At 38.3% G+C, this 22560-nt stretch overlaps 2 protein-coding genes across 2 annotated transcripts in view; one reads left to right on the top strand and one right to left on the bottom strand.

Annotated features, from left to right (window-relative positions):
* The window catches only part of LOC139725988 (arf-GAP with GTPase, ANK repeat and PH domain-containing protein 1-like), a 222340-nt gene that overhangs the window by 129008 nt on the left and 70772 nt on the right, over positions 1-22560 (bottom strand). The window lies entirely within an intron of this gene.
* Positions 18028-22405, top strand: LOC139725936 (uncharacterized). Its single transcript, XM_071637019.1, has 2 exons — positions 18028-18057; positions 20540-22405. The coding sequence occupies exon 2, from the start codon at positions 20570-20572 to the stop codon at positions 21530-21532; it is 963 nt and encodes a 320-aa protein (XP_071493120.1). The 5' UTR covers positions 18028-18057; positions 20540-20569; the 3' UTR covers positions 21533-22405.

Below are 22560 nucleotides of genomic sequence, written 5' to 3'. Positions count from 1 at the left end.
TTCGTTAGAAGCGTCCAAGGCGCGCGCGTACGCGCGCGCCGGCCACATCGAGTCGCCTCTTTTGCTCTCCGATCCCATACCGAGTCGCCGCTGCATGCAGAATGATCACTATACATACATGTATGTACATGCATATAATCGGAATGGAAACAGCAGACAGGCGTGGAAGTCACCAGATACACATGATGATTATTAAAATAGTAACATGTAAACATTTAAATCGATGTCAAAGCTATCTCCACTGGGTGATTAACGAGATTAACGAGGTGATACCGATCTAAATTAACAATCACCAGCTAGTTATTTGGAATCACCGCCAAGTCGTCCACTAGACTTGCACCACGGAAAAGGTGATAGCGTGTGATTACAGTCAAATATTAAAAGATGTAGCCACAACTGCTAAGTTTTGGACACATAGTAAGGAAGACGGATAAAAATGCCACAAATTTCATCCCTTCTTAAAATCACAGTTACCTTCATGTTGCTTCTAGGCGCAAATTACTACGCCATGCAGCGAGTGTTCGTGTACGTGTTACGAGGGCGACCATTGCACTACCATAGACTTTACACGTAAAACGTGCATCATTATTATGGACGTGAATATGGGTCTCGCACGGCGCGGCAACGCAACACCCATCAATGAACTTGAAATGACGAAAATAATCATCCCTAGCTATAGAGCCTGGGGGCTGTGTTTTCATTAATGGGGAAAAAAAAACACGTAAATCGCTAACACAAACGGATGAACTATATACTAGTAGGTTCTGTAGACGACATTTAACACCGAGCCCAGCACCAATTACCGGAAATACGTCATAATGTTGTGGTCAACTCCCAACACCGACTAAGTTCGGTTTGATTTGCGACTTATGTGAGGTTTTACAGGTCAGTGTATTGTAAAGTAATTGAGCGGTTAGTTTCACAAATTTCATGATTTTGAATAATAATCATTCGTTTCACAGCTGAATATCTTATCCTCGTAATATCCGCACATTATGTTATGAAAATGTTTTATTCTAGTTGAAGTGTAGGAGTGCCATTGTTTGCAGTGTTTTCAAAAATGTGGGGCCCACTTCCGGGTTTCATGAGCTGGCAAGGAAAAAAAAAAAAAAACTCTGCCCGTCCACTTCCGGGTTTCTTCAGCTGACAAGCAAAATAATAATAATAATAATAATAATAATAATAACAATAATAATACAGAAAAAAGAGAGAAAAAACATAACCTTACCGCCGCCATACTTCAAGATATTTCTATTTCAGTGCCACTTACATTGTACGTACTTCCGGGTTAAAAAAAAAAGTCTGGGGGCCCAAAGTGATGGCACCTTATGTATTCCTTTGTATGGTGCACAAAAAGTGTGGGCTATTTTCATTGATCGTCTCGGTACCAGGCAATGGAAACTCCTCGTACTACACATGTATTCGCTTGTGGTCATGAGAGGCAGATTGATAAGCCGACTTGCGAAGTATCAAATAGGCCTAATATTATCACCATGCGCAGGGTTATGTTCCGTAAAGAAACCATTGCGATTTGAGGATTATTCTTACATGATTTTTCCATAGAGCATCGATTGATTTCGATCAAACAATGAAGATCAATAGTAGCTCTACGGAAAATCATGTATATAGAAAACCTGCGATTAACCGCAATGAAACACGGCTCACTTTATGCAGAGCGTGAGTAACTCCATACCCACCTCAGTCACTTGTTAAAACAAGAGGAAATACATCGATTGTCGCAGAGAGGGATATAATTCTGTATATAATGTTACTCGAATTGTGCTTGCCTGATAATCAAGCAGAAATACAATCCTTGTTGTTCTTTGGCGTAAACGTACTGTGAGGCAATATCATTCACTGTGCCGAATATGCGAGTCTTATTATTAATAAGTCTTGTGGTTTTGTTTTTGTTTTTGTTTTTTTTTTTGTTTTGTTTTTTTTTTGGGGGGGGGACGACTGCGATAATAATTTAAATCTTTTTTTTTTTTTTGGTTTGTATTATGGAAGAAAATTCTATGCCATCTGATCCTTCCGCCAAAATGCTTACAACCGATCATCTGCTTAATTTCATTAAGCATTTTGTCCAACAAAGTTGTCAGACAAACTTTTGCTCTCAGCTAATCAAATGCTAGGATTTTCATGGCTTGTAACAGTTTGTAAGAGAATACTAGTATCCGACCAAAACGCTTCATTATGCCCATGCCCCTCTGGTCTCTCGGCCCGATGCGCATGCGTTGGCCGTTGGACAAGTTTCTCAGCAGGGAGGCATGCTTGAATAAAGGGAGGCATGCTTGTGAGCATGCGCTAATTCTTACCTGTAGACCCCTCTGGCGCAAGCGGTTTTAAAAGAGCGTTTAGGGAGATGGTGCACAAAATTCTCTTAAACCGATTGTGTGTCAAAACTCAAAATACGAAGAGAAACTTACAAAAATACATACACACATTAATAATGATAATGTTATACTGATAACATAGCTTTTCACTTGTAGTTTATTATACTGAGACAGAGTATAAAATAAAATAAATAACAAGTATATATGGTGAGGAAACTCGTGGGAGTAAATTCAATGAGTTGTCGATTTCTATATTTGCCTATTGTTTTTTCTTTACAATGAGGAGATCTTCAATTTTTTCTTTTTGACCTGCCGCTGGCAAAAGTGCTTAACGTCCTTCTGCATGCTGCACGTCGCGACGTATGATGGCCCGTATTCTCGAAAGTATCTGTGATCTAAACCATGCATGGTTTACATGAAAAGACCGTCGAATGCCCAATTTTTAGATAAATACTTCTGCGTTAAAACTGATGATCAGGGGAAATCCATTCCATGTTAATTCCCTTGTATTGTGTAGTTGAGTGACCAAGAACAACATCTCCATTATCATTGTCATCTTTATGTAAAGTTTGGATAAGATACTTTCAATGTCGCTAGAATGACCAAGATTGATATAGTACATGTTTTTTTCTTGATCTGAAAAATTTTATGATTAACCCAGGATAAAATAATTCTGGCTGCGAGTTCTGACCTGAAAATAGAGAGGTTGTTCCAAAGTTTTTTGTAATCGTTTTTTTTTTTTAACGAGAGAAGAAACGCTGCTGCCATTCCAATTCATTTTGGAGATTTTAGAGTGATCTATTTAGAATGCGTAATCATGGAAGTGTCAATTAATGGACGATTTAGCAGGGTTTTTTGTACCTAGAGGACAACCGAGGTGATCCTGTTTTGATAGTTTGATGAAGGTCAAGTGATATCAAAGCTTTGTGTACACTGAGAAAACTTCCTTGGAAAAAAATAACCAGGACGCGATGTTGCGTGGAGATCAATAGATAATGGCGTTCTTTCTACTCCGTTACTGGTAAAATGTGCGAAACCAATGCAATGATTTCCTGGTAATTTTTCCTGGTAAATATTACACAGAAATTTTACCAGGCATATCAACTTTCGTTGTCGGGAACATGCATGTACCAAGCGTTCCACCTTCAGGGTTTGAAATGCTATTTCGACTTCTCTGCATGGAATTAAAACCTCCCTCAATATAGCATTTCAAACCCTTCGGGTGGACCATTCGGTTATGTTCCCTCCCCCGCCAGTCATTGGATGATACATTATTACCTGCGCTTTGGTGGGCATTTTGATATGTTATTATATGTTTAATATACTCATACACATACATAAATGTACATACATAATGAGAGTGGCGGAGAAATGACTACTCGCAGACGTTGCAGTAAGACTATGTTCACTAAGAGCCTTTTATTCTCCCGAGCTTTCGACCGAGTTTCCGGCCTTTTTCAAGGGCTTGCGAAGTAAACATAAAGCAACCAATTTGCATACATTTGAAGAGAATACGGCAGAAAACAAGTCAAAAGAAAATAAAAGAGAGTATATACCTGTATATACTATATACTATATATATATATATATATATATATATATATATATATATACATATAAGTAAAGTGGGTATGTTACTCCACCACTTTACATAAGTAGTGGAGTAACATATCCACTTTACTTATAAGTGTAAAAACAGTCTTATAAACACCGCAGGAGCCAAAAAAAAAAAAAAAAAATGGCTCCTGCGGTGTTTATGACTGTTTTTACACTAACTGATATCTATTTACTACACACCGACGCAGAACTTTCATATTTTGATTATTATGTATATATACATCTCTCTCTCTCTCTCTCTCTCTCTCTCTATATATATATATATATATGTGTAAATTTATTACAGAAAGAGAGAAAACAGCGAAATCATTCGCTCGAGCAAACACACGAGCGCCACGATATATACGAATAGGTCCTAGTCTTGTTTCATACAAAAAAAAAAAAAAAAATCACATTTGTCGCAAGATGGAGTGAGATTTCATGTCGTAGCATGCGTGGGTACTCCAAAATAGCAATACCTCATTTTCAATTACTCAGTTTTACTTCAATACCTTCAATTACTTCAATACCTCAGTTTCACCATTAAAAAAAAAACAAAAAAAAAACAGAAAAAAACAAAACAAGGTAAGCGTGCGTGTGTGTGTGTGTGCGTGGATGTCGATCTCTCTGTCTGGTTGTGTTATATGGATTTATAACCCTATTGCACTCGAGAGTATAGACATTGTCATAATTATGTTTAATATACACATACAGTGTGAGGCCTTTTTAAAGGCGTGCATACAAATTTTGAGTGAAAGGAAAGTGAGAATCCTGGTACAATTAACGACACTATTATGATCACTTCTGCGACCCTCCCCCCCCCCCCCCCATTCCTTTTCGCTTGTGTGGACATGCCCGCCATTCCCTTACGAGGGCTACATGCTGTCCACTCGTCAAGTACGCGGTGTATCATCCATTTCGATTTTAAGTGCGCGCTATGACGTCATGGCCCCTTCCCCTCCAACGGGCCGGCGTTTGGTTGCGCCATGTAATGATGTCATCACGGTAGGAATCCGCCGTGGCCGTGAAAACCCTCGGGCACCCGTTCGTGATTCTGGCGTTTGACGTGCTGGAGAACCTTGAGCATGCGCAGTTCCCTAAAATGACGTCATTTCCTTGAAGGCCACGTCCATGGGGTGAAATCGAGAAGACCCTATTATTACTGGGCATCCATGCGTGCATTAGATTTTCAAGCAGTTCGGTAAGCGCTCGTTTAAAAGACAACATTATTATTAGTCTCGCTACTCGTTCTTTTCACACGTATTCCGAATCATAGCTGATACTTCGAGTCGTACATATAGATCAGTCATGCCGCGTTTGTCCATGCAAGATCGTGACAGAGTTGTGGATCTGTGGAGGCATGGCAAGAGTGTGCGGGAAATCATGACGATGCTTCGTGACTTCACCGTCGAAGTCAACATCTCTACGGTGAGGCGATGTATTCGCCGTTTTCAAGAGACTGGAAGCGTAGCAGATCGACGTCGACCTGGCTATCGTCCTAAGCTTTCAGACGAGCATCTTGCCTTCATATCCGCTCTTCTCGAAGAAGATTGTGAGCTCTCTGCTGTCGAGATACAGAGGCGTCTTGAAGCGAGATACGGCGTACAAGTCTGCGTTCGAACGGTTGGCAACGCACGAAGACGGCTTCGTTGGATCCGAACTGGTACCCGTTACGGCCAGTTGATCAGACATGTCAACAAGGCTGCGCGACTTGCATTTTGTATCCGAATGGTGGAGAGCGGGGAAACGTTCCACGACGCCATCTTCACTGACGAGAGCACCATCTTCGTCGAAGGTGATCGGCCAGCCTCCGGCTTCTACTGGAGGAAGGAGGATGACCCAGCGAGGAAACGTCCGAGGCCTAAACATCCGGACAAGGTACACGTGTGGGCCGGCATCAGCAGGCGAGGACGGACAAGACTGGCGATTTTTACTGGAATTATGAGGAAGGAGTTCTTCGCCGACGAGATTCTCCAGAACTACCTCGTCCCGTTCGTCCGCGACGCGTATCCACACGGCGACTGCAGGCTGCTTCAGGACAACGACCCAAAACACAACAGTCACTACGCCCGGGCACTCCTAGAGAGAGAAGGAATCACTTGGTTTCGAACGCCAGCCGAGTCGCCCGATCTTAACCCCATAGAGCATGTGTGGGCACACATGAAGTGGTACATTCGGAGAGTAAGTATAAATGATCGTTTTTTGCTTTCGCCTTTTTTTTTTTAATACTGAAGTATAAAATTATTGTATGGATCAATCAAGATATTTTTTTTATTGTATCAACTCATGTCTTTTTTCCTTCTTCTTTCTTTCAGCACGTGAAACCTCGTACCCGTGCCCAGCTTGTGGAAGGACTGAAGCGCTACTGGACGGAGAGAGTGGACCAAGCATTCATCAATCGCCAGCTTGACAACCTCCAACATGTCATTCCCGCGGTGATTGCAAGCCGAGGCGACGTGACGAAGTACTGACAAAGTCAAAACACAAACGGTCCTTTTCAGGACCACCACAATTCCAAGAAAGAATAACGAGTATACGCTCAATGATGTAATAAAGATTTCCCCCACCCACAACTCTCTCTCACCTCACACAATGTCATAAACGTAAATGTTTAACCAAGTGAATATACTGACATGACGACTGATGAATACAAATAATCGTTTTCGTAACTCTTTGGGTATTATTATCCCGGATCTATGATTATATAAGATCTCTCGAAAAAACAAAACAACAACAAAGAAACAAAAAATTAAGGTTTGACTTGAAATGAAATGTATACAACCTATACTTCCAGTTATAATACTATGACAAAAGTTATTACAATAAAGGGAGGAGTAGAAAAATATTAAATAAACCCCTTCTTTGGATTGATCTGATTTTTTAGTCATTCAAAATAATATTCTGTAAACGAGCATGTGATTTTATATATTTCTTTTCTTATTTTCGTTTCTGTGTTGGGGTTGTTTGAGAAAAATGAAAGAACGTAATATTTACTGCATACAGTCGATGAATATAAACATATAAATAACAATACGCGCTGAAGGAGACAATGAAAGAGGAGAAAAAAGAAACATACAAGTAATGAGCCAAATATTAAAATTATAACCTTTGAAAGCCTAAAAAAATAACTCTGTAATCATAGAATTTAAATTTTTCGTATGCTTGATTATCCAGTCTCCTTTAGAAACTGAGACAAGAGAAAAAACGAGAGTATGAATGATTACAATGAAGTGTTTTATTAGATCATTCTTATTACAAGTTGGCACAATATAATATACTCAATTTAATTGTTATATATGTATACAATCTGTCATGAGCGCGTGCATTAAGCTTTGTGTGCCTGAATGTTTTCGTATGCGTGACTGTGTCTGCAAATAACATATAAAAATTATCTTAGCTGTGTTTAGATGATACAATTAACATTATTATGCCGACATTAAGACACAACTGACTTACGCGGCTTTAAAATTAATTCAAGTAAATCAATCTCTCCATGAAATGTCATGTTCGCGTATTATTATTCAACAGGTTACTTTTGTGACAGAAATACATGTCTAATTGATTGAGCATGACCACTTCTATTTTTGGGATGTATTAATTTTGATTATCCTCATTCGTGATTCATATATTGATATAGTTCCTATAAAGCAAACACAAGCCATGATTTGCTTAATGATAGAAGCCGCGGTATAAAAAATATAAAAAAAATGATCCTTATAATTGCGTGATTCGTCTGTACGATTACAGCTTGAAAAGAATTGAATCTTTCGAGCCATACACGTTTTGCATGCAAAATTTAGACAGGCCAAAGAAACTCGGCCATATTGTGAAGAAAATACATTGTGTTTTTACTGGTGTTCTTGTTTCTTAATCTTCATTATCGATTAGGGAATTAAAAAGGCACTTGGCTAAAAGAGAAACACCTGTTTTCTGCACCATCTTTTAAGTTCTTTCCCCCTTGAATAGTGCGACAGGGTACGTATTCTTTTGCTCATAATAACACCCTGGCCCTCGCATGCGATGCGGTCGCCTTTTATTCTTAACGTTCTTTCTTTTTCTTAAGCTTTGCTCTTTGAAAGCGCTGTTAGTTGCCCCGACTGTGAGCAGAACAAGCAGCAATAATGCATGGACAATAGAATAGAGTCTTTAGTTGTATGATAGAGATAAGTCGGATACCGACACGCGGCATGACACGCGCCGAAAAGACCTTCACTCGTGTATTGTACTTGAACTTCACTTACAAGTAGCTTTTACTTCATAAAATGTTTGTTTCCTGCACACATAGTTATGTGAACTGAATCATCCCAATAAAGGTTATGGACACACAACATGTATACAAAAAGAGTGTGCATGCGTTCGTTTTATTGTGTGACTGTCTCAACTCTCTCTCTCTCTCTCTCTCTCTCTGTTCGTGGGTGCGCGGGCATATTATAAGTTGACTAAAATACAAAATACTGTTCGTCACTGTGAAAATGACAAAATATATATACAATGATTATGATTTCACTCGTATTGACAATATTACTGTCTCCTGGTATACTCCATTTCATAAAAAGTTGATACGATGACATCTCTTGCTGGAATGGCAATTGTCATGGTAACGACAAGAATCCAGCTTCGTGATTGGCTGTTGCTATTGGAAGTTGCCATTCCAGCAAGAGTTGACATCCTACCATCTTTTTATGAAACCGGGCCCGTAAGATTATAATATAATTAAAAAAAAAATAATGGTGATGGCTAGTAACTGATCAGTGGGAATCAGTGGGAATGCTGGGGGATGATTGTTCCAATCCATGTAGGATTCATTTAAGAGTTCATTGAATCTATTGTTGTGTGAAAATTATTTGCTTCAGAATGGTGTCATATTCAGGTAATGTGCATTTTTGTGTGTCCAGGCGAGCATGCCTATCACTCCGTACACAGTGACGGGGCATCGAACTGCACATTTTATACTTGAATATGAGACCGTTCTGAAGCAAATCATTTTAGTATCATATGCAACTTTTATCAAGAGTCGTAATTAAATAGTGAACACATAGGGCCTACTGTACTCGCAAAATTCATTGAATAAAGCATTTAAGTAACGCCTTCCTCGTTAAAAACTTGCCGCATATCAAATACACACAATATTGAGCCTCAAATTTCAAAAAGTGTCTTTCAAATTTTGCGCAGTATTCAAGACAGATTCCACAGTCAGGTTTTAAGCATTTTAAACAATAGTTATTAGAGTGATAATTGTTTAAAATACTTCACACATGCATGTTAAAATTTCATCCGCTTACATGCAGTTTTGATGCAAAATATAGGCCTATGGTGAATACTTATTGACCAGTGGCGGTTCCAGAGGGGGCCGCAACCGGCGCGCGCCCTCGGATCCCTTTATTTTTCGTGAAAAGCAAAAGAAGAAAAAAAATGAAATGAAACCCGGAAGTGCCATCAGATATATTAGTCACGCACCCCCCCCCCCCCCCACACACACACACACTTTACAGAATTCCTGGATCCGCCCCTGTTACAACACTTGATCACTTTTTATGCCTCCGCCACGAAGTGTCGCCGGAGGCATTATGTTTTCGGGTTGTCCGTCCGTCCGTCCGTCCTTCCGTCCGTCCATCCGTCCGTCCTTCCTTCCTTCCGTCCGTCCGTCCGTCCGTAATCAATTTTGTGGACAGCGTATCTAAAAAAACTGTTAAAGGTATCCTAATTCATTGTTGTGTAATCTTTCAAAAAAAGATGTCACAAAACTTCAACGGTTGCAAAATTCTGCTGCCCGATTGTTAACTTTTACTAAGTTTGATTCCATGTCACCAGTTCTCCGTTCCTTACATTGGTTACCTGTAGAAAAAAGGATTATTTTCAAGATTCTGTTATTAGTACATCATTCAGTTCATTCTTTTTCCCCAATATACATAAGTAATTCTGTTCAAAAATACATTCCGGCACGAAGGTACGTTCATCATCAGATGCATTTTTACTCCAAACACCCAGAGTAAAACATGGGTATGGTGATCGTGCTTTTTCCGTTATGGGACCGAAATTGTGGAATCAGTTACCTCTTCAGTTAAGGGAACTGTCATCCACAGAGTCATTCAAATCCAAACTTAAAACTTATCTGTTCCTTTCATACTGAGGACTGTAATTGCTGTATGTCATTAATATTAGATCAATATTGTATTTTTAATTGGTTTATGTTTTATTCTTTATTTGGTATATATTTGTTTATGTTTACCAGTTAAGGGAACTGTCATCCACAGTCATTCAAATCCAAACTTAAAACTTATCTGTTCCTTTCATACTGAGGACTGTCATTGCTGTATGTCATTAATATTGGATCAATGTTGTATTTTTAATTGGTATATGTTTTATTCTTTATTTGTTATGTATTTGTTTTTGTTTACCATTTTCTTATTTGTTGTATATGCATGTAAATATATGATATCTTTTCATTTTGAAGCGCCATGAGCACTGAAAAGTGGACCTGTGCGCTATACAAGTAGCCACTATTATTATTATTATCATTATTAATGAAACTTGGCATGTATATGTATGAGTGGGTGAAGTTGTGCCTATCAACTTTTGGGTGCACATGCTCAAGGTCAAAGGTCAAATGTCAAGGTCAAATGCTCAGAATTATACTATTTCCCCTATATCTCTGCAATGCCTGGAGGTATTTTCTTGAAACTTGGTGTATACATGAACTACCAAATAAAGATTCCCGAGAGAGAGTTTTGGGTCATGAGGTCAAAGGTCAAGTGAAAATGTTAAAATTTCACTTTTTCCCCATATCTCACAGATATTTCAAGGTATCTTCATGGCACTTAGTATATATGCATGTACTGACTGGCAGTGATCAATTTAGGGGTCATGGGTCAAGAGTCAGGGGTCAAAGGTCGAGGTCAACTCATCAAAATGCCATTATTTCCCTCTTACCTATGCAATGCCAGCAGGATTTTTTTCTTGAAACTTAGTGTATGCATTACCCAATACAGATTCTCTGGGAAGTTTCTTGTCAAAAGTCAAGGGCCAAAAGGTCAAAGGTCAAGTGAAAGTGTTAAATCTCACTTCTTTAAACTTATAAAAGGGTCAAAAGTTGGGTACAAACCCCCAAATACCTGCACTCTTATTAGACAGTGTAGCCATTCATCCAAATAAACCTTGTTCAAGGAAAACAAACATTCAATGCATGTGTGACAAACCTGTCATTTTAATATTTTGCCAGTTATGTGAAACTGTCATCACACATTGTCAAGGCATTGCGCTATAGACCTATTCGGAGAACCATGCATTATGGCGGCGGCATACCAGTCGCCATGTAGCGACATTTCTAGTTCACAAATAAATCATGACAACGTGTTGTTTTATATACTGCAGCCATCTTCATCTTTTGCTCTCAGCATTTCATATCCGATGGGGGGCCGGGGGTGGAATGCATAGGCCTATGGATTAAAAATGTGGTATCCCGGATCCCAGGCAGGGCTTGTTCTCTTCACCAGCTTACGGTATACAATTGTAATTTTCTTTTTCCTTGAAGGCTTGAATGGCGCGGTAGGAAACCCAATGCTTTTGTTTACCCTGGCCCTCGACTGCGATGCGGCCGCCCTTTTAAGGCTTAATTCTTTAAAAGTTTCTTTTATTTTCGCTTTGCTCTTTGATGATAGCATCAAGTACAAGTGAACAATAATGCATGAATAGTAGAGACTTTAATACGAGCGATCGATCGATAAGCCGGGTGCGCGCGCGACATAGAACGTTGTGACACGCGCCGAAGAGACTTTGATTTGTACATTTTACTTGTTGCTTGTCTCGCTTGTTCTATATAACGGTTAAATCTAGAGATCGCTGTCTGGTGTAGAATTGTAGCGTCATTGTTTCCATGGTATGGCCTCTGCTTGTTCAATTGGTACTTCTAATTCTGCATCTGTTTGACATACTCTAAGCAGTGCGGTGCGTGAGCGCTCAGGATCAGCTCTTCGTGTCGATCAGGTCAACGTCATCATCCTGCGCAATCATGCCGAAGCGTTCCCGACAAGTCCAGGGTCTTGATCCGCAGAGTGGGAAATGGCTCCGCGCCAACGTGGTGTCAGAAGAAAGCGACTCAATCACTGTGAAGTAAGTGTATAAATACGACTTAACCCGTTAAGGACGGTTTGATTTTGCTAGTGTTACAACACACATTTGCCGTAGACACCTACTACTAGTACCCGAGTACAGTATACTCGGGACTCGTTTTAAGTCAAATGATATTTGATGCTTGTAACGTTAACAAAAATGTTTTAGGCCTAACACTGTAACAGTAGGACCTACTTTTATTAGTCGCTTCCGGGCTAATATAATGTACCGTTAGATTTTTGTGAAATTTGTGAAATAATAACGCCGAATAACGGCAGCCGAACAGGGTTTTTAAATTGTATTATTAGTTTTGTTTGTTTATACCGGTACGAACTTCAGTGCTTCATGCAGATGCATGCAATGTAACGCGACGCGATGCGATCACATACGCTCGCGTCGTCTTCTCTATTTTCTAAAACATGAGCCATCTGAGGTCTAAACCCATAACGTTAGTTGTTGTTTTACATGTATAAACTCTTAGTTGTGCATGATAAGGCACGGTGTCATTAATTGTAAATAAATTTTTGCATGCCATACTCATCCGTTTATTGAATTTTACGTTCCCGGTACAAAAAAAAAAAAAAAAACAAAAACACCGTATAGGTGGTCCGTACCTCGTCATATTCTGGTGAAAAATTTGATTGTAATGTGCGATACACTTACAGTTTCGTAACGCTAGAACTTCAGTTTATCATAAAGTATTCCTATTAGTGCTTCCCGGATTTATCTTGCAGCTAGCACTAAACTCTAACATTAACGTTTTATAAATTATAGGTCTAGAATAAATCAGTAACTAACCTACCAAGACAGCGTAGAATTCAACGCTGCCCTGTAGAACCCTCTACGTGTCCAACTAACTTCACTCACTTTACAGACTGTACGTTCATCCCTGTCATTTTGTGAAATTTGGTAGAATGTGGAGTGTGGACGGTGAAATTCAAGATATATTTAACGTTAAGCGGATACGATACTGCATTAGCGCCTGAATTACGAGATGTTCTTTATTTTGGATATGATAAGTACAAGTAGGCCTACATGTAATGTTACTGCATTTAAAGCGAAGAATTAATAAGAAACAAAAAAATGCAAGCTACGGGCGCGGCGCGGCGCCGCGCGAGAAGCGGCGGGTCACACTTTTGAAAAGAGGCAGCGCAGGGCCGGCCGGCCGGCCTCTAGGGGCGGCGCGGGCCGCGGGGAGCGACACTGTGGTGGTAGACTAGTCGTGTTGCTTCGTGACAGCTTTACAGTATGAGTCTAGGCCAATGACGATGTGAATTCGTCTTTCCTTCCTGTTGGTTTTGTTGGTTTTTTTTCACTATTTCTACCTACATGTATACTTTAGAATAGAATAAATAGGTCTCTATTGCAAATAACCGACTGCAATATCTTTATTACACTGCAACTCTTTTAATAACATTTGGAAAACGACAATGTAGAATTAGAAATAAAAAGGTAGAGGCGTCTTTGGAAGAAATCTAAAAAAGAAAAAGAAAAAAAAAAAAAAGACCTGAGTTAGACTTTATTTGTGCCAGACCAAGCATTGCTATGCCTATTGTAACCACATAATTTTTTTTCCAAAAACTTTTTGAACGACTAATTCCACAATTTCAAGCAATTTTAATCAAATTTGGTATACTTGAGGTATTGGGGTATTTCTAGATAAATGATGTGCAAGTCAGACTCTTGGTTTCAAGGACAAAGCATCGCCATTGTAACTGCAATTTTTCTTTTTTTAAATGACAGGAGTTTGATTGCTGGAGCAGGAGTATAATTCACCTTCAGTGATAGTTTGCAGTGTTCGTGTTGACTATCTACACTGCATTGCCTTTCAGGCTTTTCAACTGAAAAAAAAAACCAAACAAACAACCTTATTCTTTAATGAACATTTTGTGTCACAATTTAGAACTGTTAACAGTACATGCAAAACTTGGAACATTTGTGTTCTTTTCATGCATTCTCAGATGGTTGGGATACACCGCAGCGACAACTCTGTCGAAGGATGAAGTACGTGAAACAGTCCTGAAGCGGTCTCTGCGTCGAGGCTTAAAAACCTCAGACTGGCCTAATTTGGGACATCCCTGGAAACTGCAACGTGGGGACCGAGTAGCCTGGCTGAATCTTGATGGCAGTCGAGGAGACACCTTTGTTGTTGACATCAATGATGAATTCAATTGTTATGTGAGTATACCACTCCCGCTATCAAATGTATTTTTCTTTGAAGTGGAGTAATCTGTAACTAATCATCTGAGATGTTGCCTTGCAGCTATGTCAAGCAGTCTACACGTCATGTCTACTGAACATATTTTTCTATACATAATCATCTACTCATAAAGAGTGGCCCAAGAAGGAACTTAACATCTCTCCTATAAATTTCACCGAGAGCAATCATGTGATATTTGCATGTATTCTTTACTTCATCAAATTAGATTCTCTTTCCATTTTACAATAAGGTTATAATAAACTCTTATAAGTTATAGGGCATTACAGTATGATACTCTGGGATATTTGGGCCCATTTTGTGATTTATAAAATATTCCTAATTTGTTTCTTTTGCACCAGCAATTTATACTGTCTGTGGTTTATGTGGTGATGAATTTCCAACAAATAGAATCACCATCTATTTATAACTTAAAGGTAAAGCAACTTAAGTAATTTCAGCTATTGCTAATTGCTATACTGCCACACCTGTTATACATTGCACCTGTTTGCATTTGGTTTCTTTGACCAAATGAAGCCCGATAATTTACTTTTCCACAACTTTGGACGGTTACAATTGTGCTGCACAGTATCGCTTCAGTTGTGAACCCGTTTTTGTCATTCACTGTGTACATCCAGGGCTACCAAACACTGACCTAACCCTAATCCTACACCTGCTATGTACAGTATATCTCAACTTCTTCTTCTTTTTTTCACCCGGCAGGAGAGAGGCAACAGTTTCAGAACTCAATTTTCAATTAAATACCAGAATCTTTGATAATACTCTAATATTTCAATCTTTAAAAAAAAATATAAAAAAAATCATAATTTCTGCTGAGATTCAAATTTGCCACATCTCAAACGTGGCTGCCCACTGTGTAAAGCACACAGGTAATCTGATTGCACACAGACCTGGCACGTGGAGGTGTTGCTCACATGTTTCGCCAATTTTATGATATCCTGACAGTGGACTCTTTCATGAATATAATCTATGCCTAGAGTCGTCTTGAAATTTAAATTAGGGTTAGGATTAGGTTTTGGAAGAGTAACATGTAGGGTTTGTATTCAGTACCACCTGTGTATAGAATGAATGGTAAAACAGATGGGTGTATATTAGTGTTGTTGTGTTGTAATCATAAAGGCCGCTAAGTCGGTCTCGAGTAGAAAATTACTTATCCTCAGCCTTGGAATCAATCCTGAAAAAAAAAAAAAACAATGTCAGGTCGCGGCGAGGTAAAAGAAATTAAATATTGTGAGTTTCTCGGGAACAGAATTTTTTGGAAATCATTTCTCAGTGTCGACATGTTCTCCCACCTCTCTGCAAACAAGTATAGTAGAGGCGAAATTTAAGTAGGCCTACAGCATATTCCATACCCAAATGATTTTATGTAATGGCTTTTCGGTTGGGAATTCCTCTTTGCTTGGAACACAACTTTAAACACATTGTTGATATTCCTGCTCCATTCCAATCTACAAATTTGTAGGTACTTAGTGATGATGGCAGAAAACTGGACTATGAACTGATTGCAGAAGAAACCAGGGAGCATAGACTGCTGCAAGAGGCTTTCCAGGTACAACATGGCAACAACTCAACAGAGTCTGAGTCCGAATCTTCTAGCGATGAGGAGACTGAAGAGGTAAGATACATGTACATGTATTTCCAATCCAGCTTTAAGTTAACCCACCGACTCCTGAATCTCATGATATGTGGCTTGATCACATTTATGTCAACTCACGATAGTAGAAAAGTAAAATAAGAAAGTAAAAATAATAGCTTTAAAGGACAAGTTCACCTTTATAAACATAAGGATGGAGAGAATGTAGCAATATTAGTAGAACACATCATTGAAAGTTTGAGGAAAATCAGACAATCCGTTCAAAAGTTATGAATTTTTAAAATTTTTGTGCAGCAACCGCTGGATGAGAAGACTACTGCAGTGTATGAATAACTTGCGTACAACAATATAAGGAAAATATAAAGAGAATTTCACAAAATTCCATCTTTTGAAAAAAGTACACATTCCCCTGACTCGTTACCGACAAATGTTATGGGCAATATTATTCCCCCTGCCTTTAGAAAGAGGCAAGTCAAGAGCTCTTTTATTATGCGAAAAAAGTGAAAATATGTTGAATTTTCTTTTGCATTTTCTTTATACTGTTGTACGCATATGACTCACAAGCTGTAGTAGTCTCCTCATCCAGCGGTTCCAACACAAAAATTTTAAAAATTCATAACTTTTGCATCGATTTTCCTCAAACTTTCACTGATGTGTACTACTAATATTGTTGCATTCTCTCAATCCTTATGTTTATGAAGGTGAACTTGTCCTTTAAGGACAAGTTCAGCTTCATATACAATGTACATGTGGATTGAGTGAAGACAACAATGTTAGGAGAACACATCAGTGAAAGTTTAGGGGAAATCCATTCAAAAGTTACGAATTTTTAAAATATCTGTGCAATTACTGCTGGAGGAGAAGACTACTATTGTACAGTGTATGTCACATGCGTACAATGATAATAAGAAAATAAAAAGAGAATTTCACAAAACTTGACTTTTTGAATAAAGTGCACATTTCCTCAACTTGTTACTTATGTTAGGGGTAATATTATTCCTCCTGACTTCTGAAAGAGAGAAGTTTAGTGTTTGTTTATTATGTTATTATACTTCATAAATTCATAAATTTTGAACAGATTGTCAGATTTTCCTCGAAACTCTCATTGATGTGTTCAACTAATATTGCTGCATTCACTCAAGTCAACCCACATGTATATGAAGGTGAGTCTGTCAAGATTTAAAAAGAGAGAGAAAGGAAAAAAAAAAACCTCCTTCAATGTGAGCCTCTATCTTATGTTTATCATGATTCAATGAACAAGTCGATATTATGACTGAAAATTACCAAAAAATTCTCAAATTGATGATTCATGTGATTGAATATTTAGTATTTCTAAAGCAAAATGGACATTTTTCCCAATCCTCCTAAAAAAAATAAAAATAAAAATAAGTATTTATGTTCTTGATGTCATTTTATTTGAAATGCATTACACCTCTTTGGAAGTTTCATAAAAAACAAAAACAGAAAAGAAGAGAAATAATGTTGCCAGTTTTGATTCGGAAAATGGACACAATTCTCTATGTAATAAGCCCTTGGAGGTGATGGGTTAATTTCAACAATTCACAGACGCAGGTATGCATATGTGGGAATTTGCATAATTTTGCCAAGGGGCAAACACCAATATTTGATGACATTCTGCCAGTCAGCAGAATGGTTCTGTGATAACACTGCACTTTAGATGGAGAGCAATAAAGGCCGTGGAAAGGTGGACACCATACTTGTTGAGCAAACGCCTAAACAGTGTAGTTTCTCACGGGTAGGTGATGAAGACGCATACAGTAGAGAAAAAAAATGACAAAACTTGGAAAAGGGGGTGCTCTTTTAATGGCAAAATACTTGTTTAGGGTGGAAATAATGTTATATATTTACTTAGGGAGGGAAAATCTAGGGATCATTACTTGTTTAGGATCCATTTTGAAAGTCTATTAATGAGTATAATGGCTTCCACTTTTAAATGTCTGTTGTCACACACATTTTTAGACCAAACTGGCAATGTTCAGACATGTAGTTACAAACATACATACATGTGCACATACAGTACCACTTGTGGAAATCAAGCTATATGTTTTGAATTCATTTGATTATACTTAATAAAGAACATTGTCAGGTAATTAATATTTTCTCTTTGTTTGTTTTTTATTTTCTCTTTTCATTCAGCTCCAGTGAAAAGACCCAGACCCACGAAGTCCCTGCAAGTGCAAAAGAAGGTAAACCTGAAGTTATGTCCCCTTTACCTCTCCTGAGCCGAGGGCTCAAGTGAGCTTATTGCCTTTGTTTTTGTCCGCTTTGAGTCTTGCATACCGCGGTATTTTGTTTTTACAATGTATTTTGTTTTTCTTTTCGCATATTGATCATCTTTTCCACAACCGATGGGCACCAATAAAATATATATATTCTAAATATTTTTTTGTTGTATGGTACCGCAATTCCTGTTATGTAAGTGTTTACTGTAGGAATCAAAAGGCAAGGTTTCAATATTAGCTGAGTAAGCCGATATCCCACTTCTGCTTTTAATTTTTAGGCTTTACTTTACAGTGTGTACATTAGGCCCACCCCCCCCCCCCCAAAATAAAAAAAAAAAAATTGTTGTATTGGCGTAACCCGCCCGACTGAAATGTATTGTGCACAGTTTTGCCATAGGTTTCTTATGTGGAGAACTTACACGAATCTGTATATGTGGGACTGTTATAGAGATCGCCGTGTGCGATGAAAAGATCGTACATATGGGTCAATTTGCATCCATCTTAAGTCAAAATAGTAAAATATGAAGTGAAAACATTCAGGATAGGGATTTCAACATCTTTAAATTCTGTGAAGGGGTATAATTCGAGTAATATCGGCCTCATAAATGATTTGTAGAATAGATGAATCGACAGGGTAATCATGTAGAAATGCACACCATGCACACCTACCATTTTCTTCCTTAATTTGTTAATGAAAACTTATTGTAGCCATCAGAAATGTCAAGATGGACCATATCTGACGGTTTCATGAAATTTCATAGTCAATTACAGAAGAAAAGTATCTAATTTTGACTCAAAAGTACGCCGATCGACGGCTGTGTCAGCGTAGCATGATGGATGATCGATTATGTGGAAGAGCGATATAACGGTGATAATCGATCGTTGTAGTCTGTGATACAGCCGCTTGTTTGGTATTTAACCACAATAATTACGTCGGCTCGAGAGTAAAATGTGGAAGAAAGAAAGTGATCTTGATGCGTCTGGTTTTTTTTTTTTTGATCGTTTTAGTTAAATTTCTCCTGCGTGTGACTGTATATCTGTCAACATTTTTTGCTGACTAAATGATGGACAGATAATATGTGTACAAAATTTCAGTAAACGTAACAGATATATGAAAAAATGGGAATTATCCATCATGAATATTGCACAATCAAATGGATTTTTACTACAAAACAAAAGCAAATACTGGGGTTGCAGTTTTTGTATACATAATTTAAAAAATGAAATGGAAAAAGTAAATACTATCATAAAGACAATTACTTTCTAGTATAAGTTGAACCTATCAATTAAAAACAAATTACTATTTCAATTTCAATATTCTGTTTCTTTTTAGGTAAAATGAGCACTTTATGAGAAGTCCACAATATTAACGTTAATACATGATTGTATAACATAACATTCACTTTTCGTAATACTATTCTCCTTAATTTATTATTTAAATTAGGCCTATAAAGTATGTAGATTACTAGAAACAAATCCCCTTTGAATTCAATTTCCTTCTCATCTTCTTTTCTCTCTCTTTCTCTCTCCTTTCTAATACCGTAATAAATAGCCTAACCTTTTTCTTCCACTTTTCCTTCAACTTCATTCTATTCCCTTCAACACTATTCAAATTAAGTTATTATCATCAACTTTTGTCATGATAAAATTAATACTTGCCACAATATTTAAAGAAAGGATCGATGTCTAAATCCTGGTATGAATGATATGTACCTTATCAATAATTTGAATAGTGATAATCATGATAGTGGCAATGAAAACAAAGAACTATCACAATACTAGCTCACTTGAGCCTTCGACTAAGGTGAGCTAACAGTAAAAAAAAAACGAAAAAGAAAGTAGGGGCTACACGTATTGCACAAGTCAAGTTCGATATTGTTATTAAGCGGCTAATTAGAGACTACCAGAATCATTATAATCGTTGACATCGTTCTCGCGAAATCGGTGCACTACTTATCGGAGACTATGTTCGCGACCCACGTACTTTTCAACTCTGATTTCTCATTTTTCTTACCTTTTCGGCTTTCTAATTCCATGAAAACTCTCTGATATGGTTCAATTTAGCATCTCCAATAGCTGCATAAAATTTTATTGACAAACGGCGAAGCGAACGGTAGGTGTGCATTTCTACATGATTACCGAACACACCACATACAGTGCTGCAGTTGTAACTGTTTACTGAGCACGAGTTTACGCGTGAAATGCAGGTAGCGAAAAAAATAAATAAATAAAAAAAATAAAATAAAATAAAAATCCGCCCGACCGACCCTATTTGAAAATCTCATGTTACGCCAGTACAACCTTCTTCTTTTTTTTTTTTTTTTTGGCCTTACTGTATATTGTTCTTGAATTCTTTGTGTCTTTATTAAATCAGGCAATGGTAGTAAATTATAATAATATAAAGGTTTTTTTCTGTGTCTATTTTTTTTTTCTTTGATTTGGATAGGCAGCAGCAATCATCGACTCGGGATTAGCAATGAGATCTCTACCAGAAGAGCGCGTTGACCCAGCCCCAGTTCAAGTGTCTGATGAAGACATATCCTTGGCCACAGCTGCACTTCGTGAACGACTTGCCCAGTCAGACAAACCATGTACATTCCCTTTGCCAGAGTGCATACATCATCCAACCGTTGAAAACGTCAACCCAACCCAAGCGCATGATGCCACTCAAGAAAGCCTGGACAGCGACCTTGCGATGGACATTTTGGAAGAATTGTCAACAGGTGTTCACGCAGACGACTCTTCCATGATTACACGCATCCAACGCCTTGAAGAAGAGAATAAGGACTTGCTCGCCAGAAACGTTGCAATGGAGGTAAAGGTGAATGAGCTAGAATCGCAGATTGAGACTCAGGAGAGAACCATGTTCAATCAGGAGGAAAGGATTAAATCTCTGGAAGATATCGTGCTCTCACTTCCCCAAAGAGACACTCGACAATCAAATCCCCCTTGCACTCCAAGGAACTGCAATCCACTAGCTCCTCGCAACGCTGACTTATCTTCAGACCACAGACGAATGGAGAAAAGAAGCACACCTCATCCAAATCGCCAGGTTGCCAGTAAGGAGAACACTCCAGACTTCATACCAGATCCAGCATACGTCCCATACCTAACCCGGGAAGTGAGGCAAAGATACATCTCCGACAGTCTGTTCATAAGTCTGATGAACTCCTCCAAGAGCCTCAACTACATAGCACGTAGGGTCTCCTCAGCTCTGTTCACCGAAGAAGAACGTCTAAATGCAAAAATCGAACCATGGGGGGACTCACCTGTCCTGGACCAAGAGAGAGTGGCAATCATGAAGGAGTTAATCATGGACATTTGTAAAGTACGTAAGGAGGACCAGCCAGCAGCCTGGAAATATGCTAAAAACACAATATACAAGCAGACGAGGGTTATGCGCCATGAGATGAAAGCAAAAAAGGTGCTTGCTTTCTGAGGAGCAAAGAAACAACTCTATGACATGCCCTTGACTGCTACATGTGTGATGGTGCAGCTCAGATTTGAAAGGTGTTCAGTTCTGATTCACGAACAAAGTAGAGCATGTACTCGTGGCTCAGTGGATAAGTGCATTACATGTACTTAAACATTCAATACAGTAGTACCATATATTTTGTCATGTCAGCAGACAAAGAGGTGGCTTGACAAGAAAATCAATTACAATATTACAATGTACATACCAATGTACTGTATTTGCCATATATTTGGGTGTGTACTTTTGTGAATTTTGGGAGTTGCTTGCTATTCACAAAATTACCAACATGCTGCAATATTTACTCCAATCCCTCTCTGATACCATCATTCCTGTCGCACCATGTGATAGTCATAGTACATGTGACTGCTACAGTATCGTTTTGACACAAGTTCAAAATCTTTACTCTGTAATTTCACTTTTTTTCCCCTGGTTCCAGATCAGGAATATAACCACTAGCAAAAATGTTTGACAGCAGCCATTCACAAAAGAAAGAAATAAATCATGCATGCGGAAATATAGCATACACAGTACCATGTTAAACCATGTCAAGTGACTATTTTTTTCTACCTTGCTTTATAGCTTCACTGCATTGATAACTTCTACAGAGACTTTCCTTACAAGCTGGAAATTTACAAAACCAAATTTTCATGTAAATTAGTAATTAATCTGTATCTCGGATGCGATCATGATTATGTGCACACACGTATATTTAGTTAGTTATTGCCAAAATCACAGTGAAGAGAGGAAGTTTTGTAATTTTTGCCCTTCACTGGCATTGGTTACACCAAATGCTCAGTGCATGTTGAGTCACTTCTATGAAAAACAAACATGTATACATCACAGGCAGACTTGGGAAAAATTGTACTGACAATCCCTGGTTTACTAGTCAGGCATCATGTCCACTCGGCCAATGAGATTGCCTGATAGCCGTTGTTGGTTCTAATTTACATTTCCATTTCTATTTCAAGACTTTGCTGGTTTCTGAGTACGTT

Source organism: Diadema antillarum, unplaced genomic scaffold, assembly GCF_040938485.1.
Source record: "Diadema antillarum isolate AM-2024a unplaced genomic scaffold, OU_Dant_1.0 seq00000069_RagTag, whole genome shotgun sequence".
NCBI lineage: Eukaryota > Metazoa > Echinodermata > Echinoidea > Diadematoida > Diadematidae > Diadema > Diadema antillarum.
The sequence above is the reverse complement of the archived record's forward strand: the minus strand, read 5'-3'. Positions and strand labels throughout refer to the sequence as shown.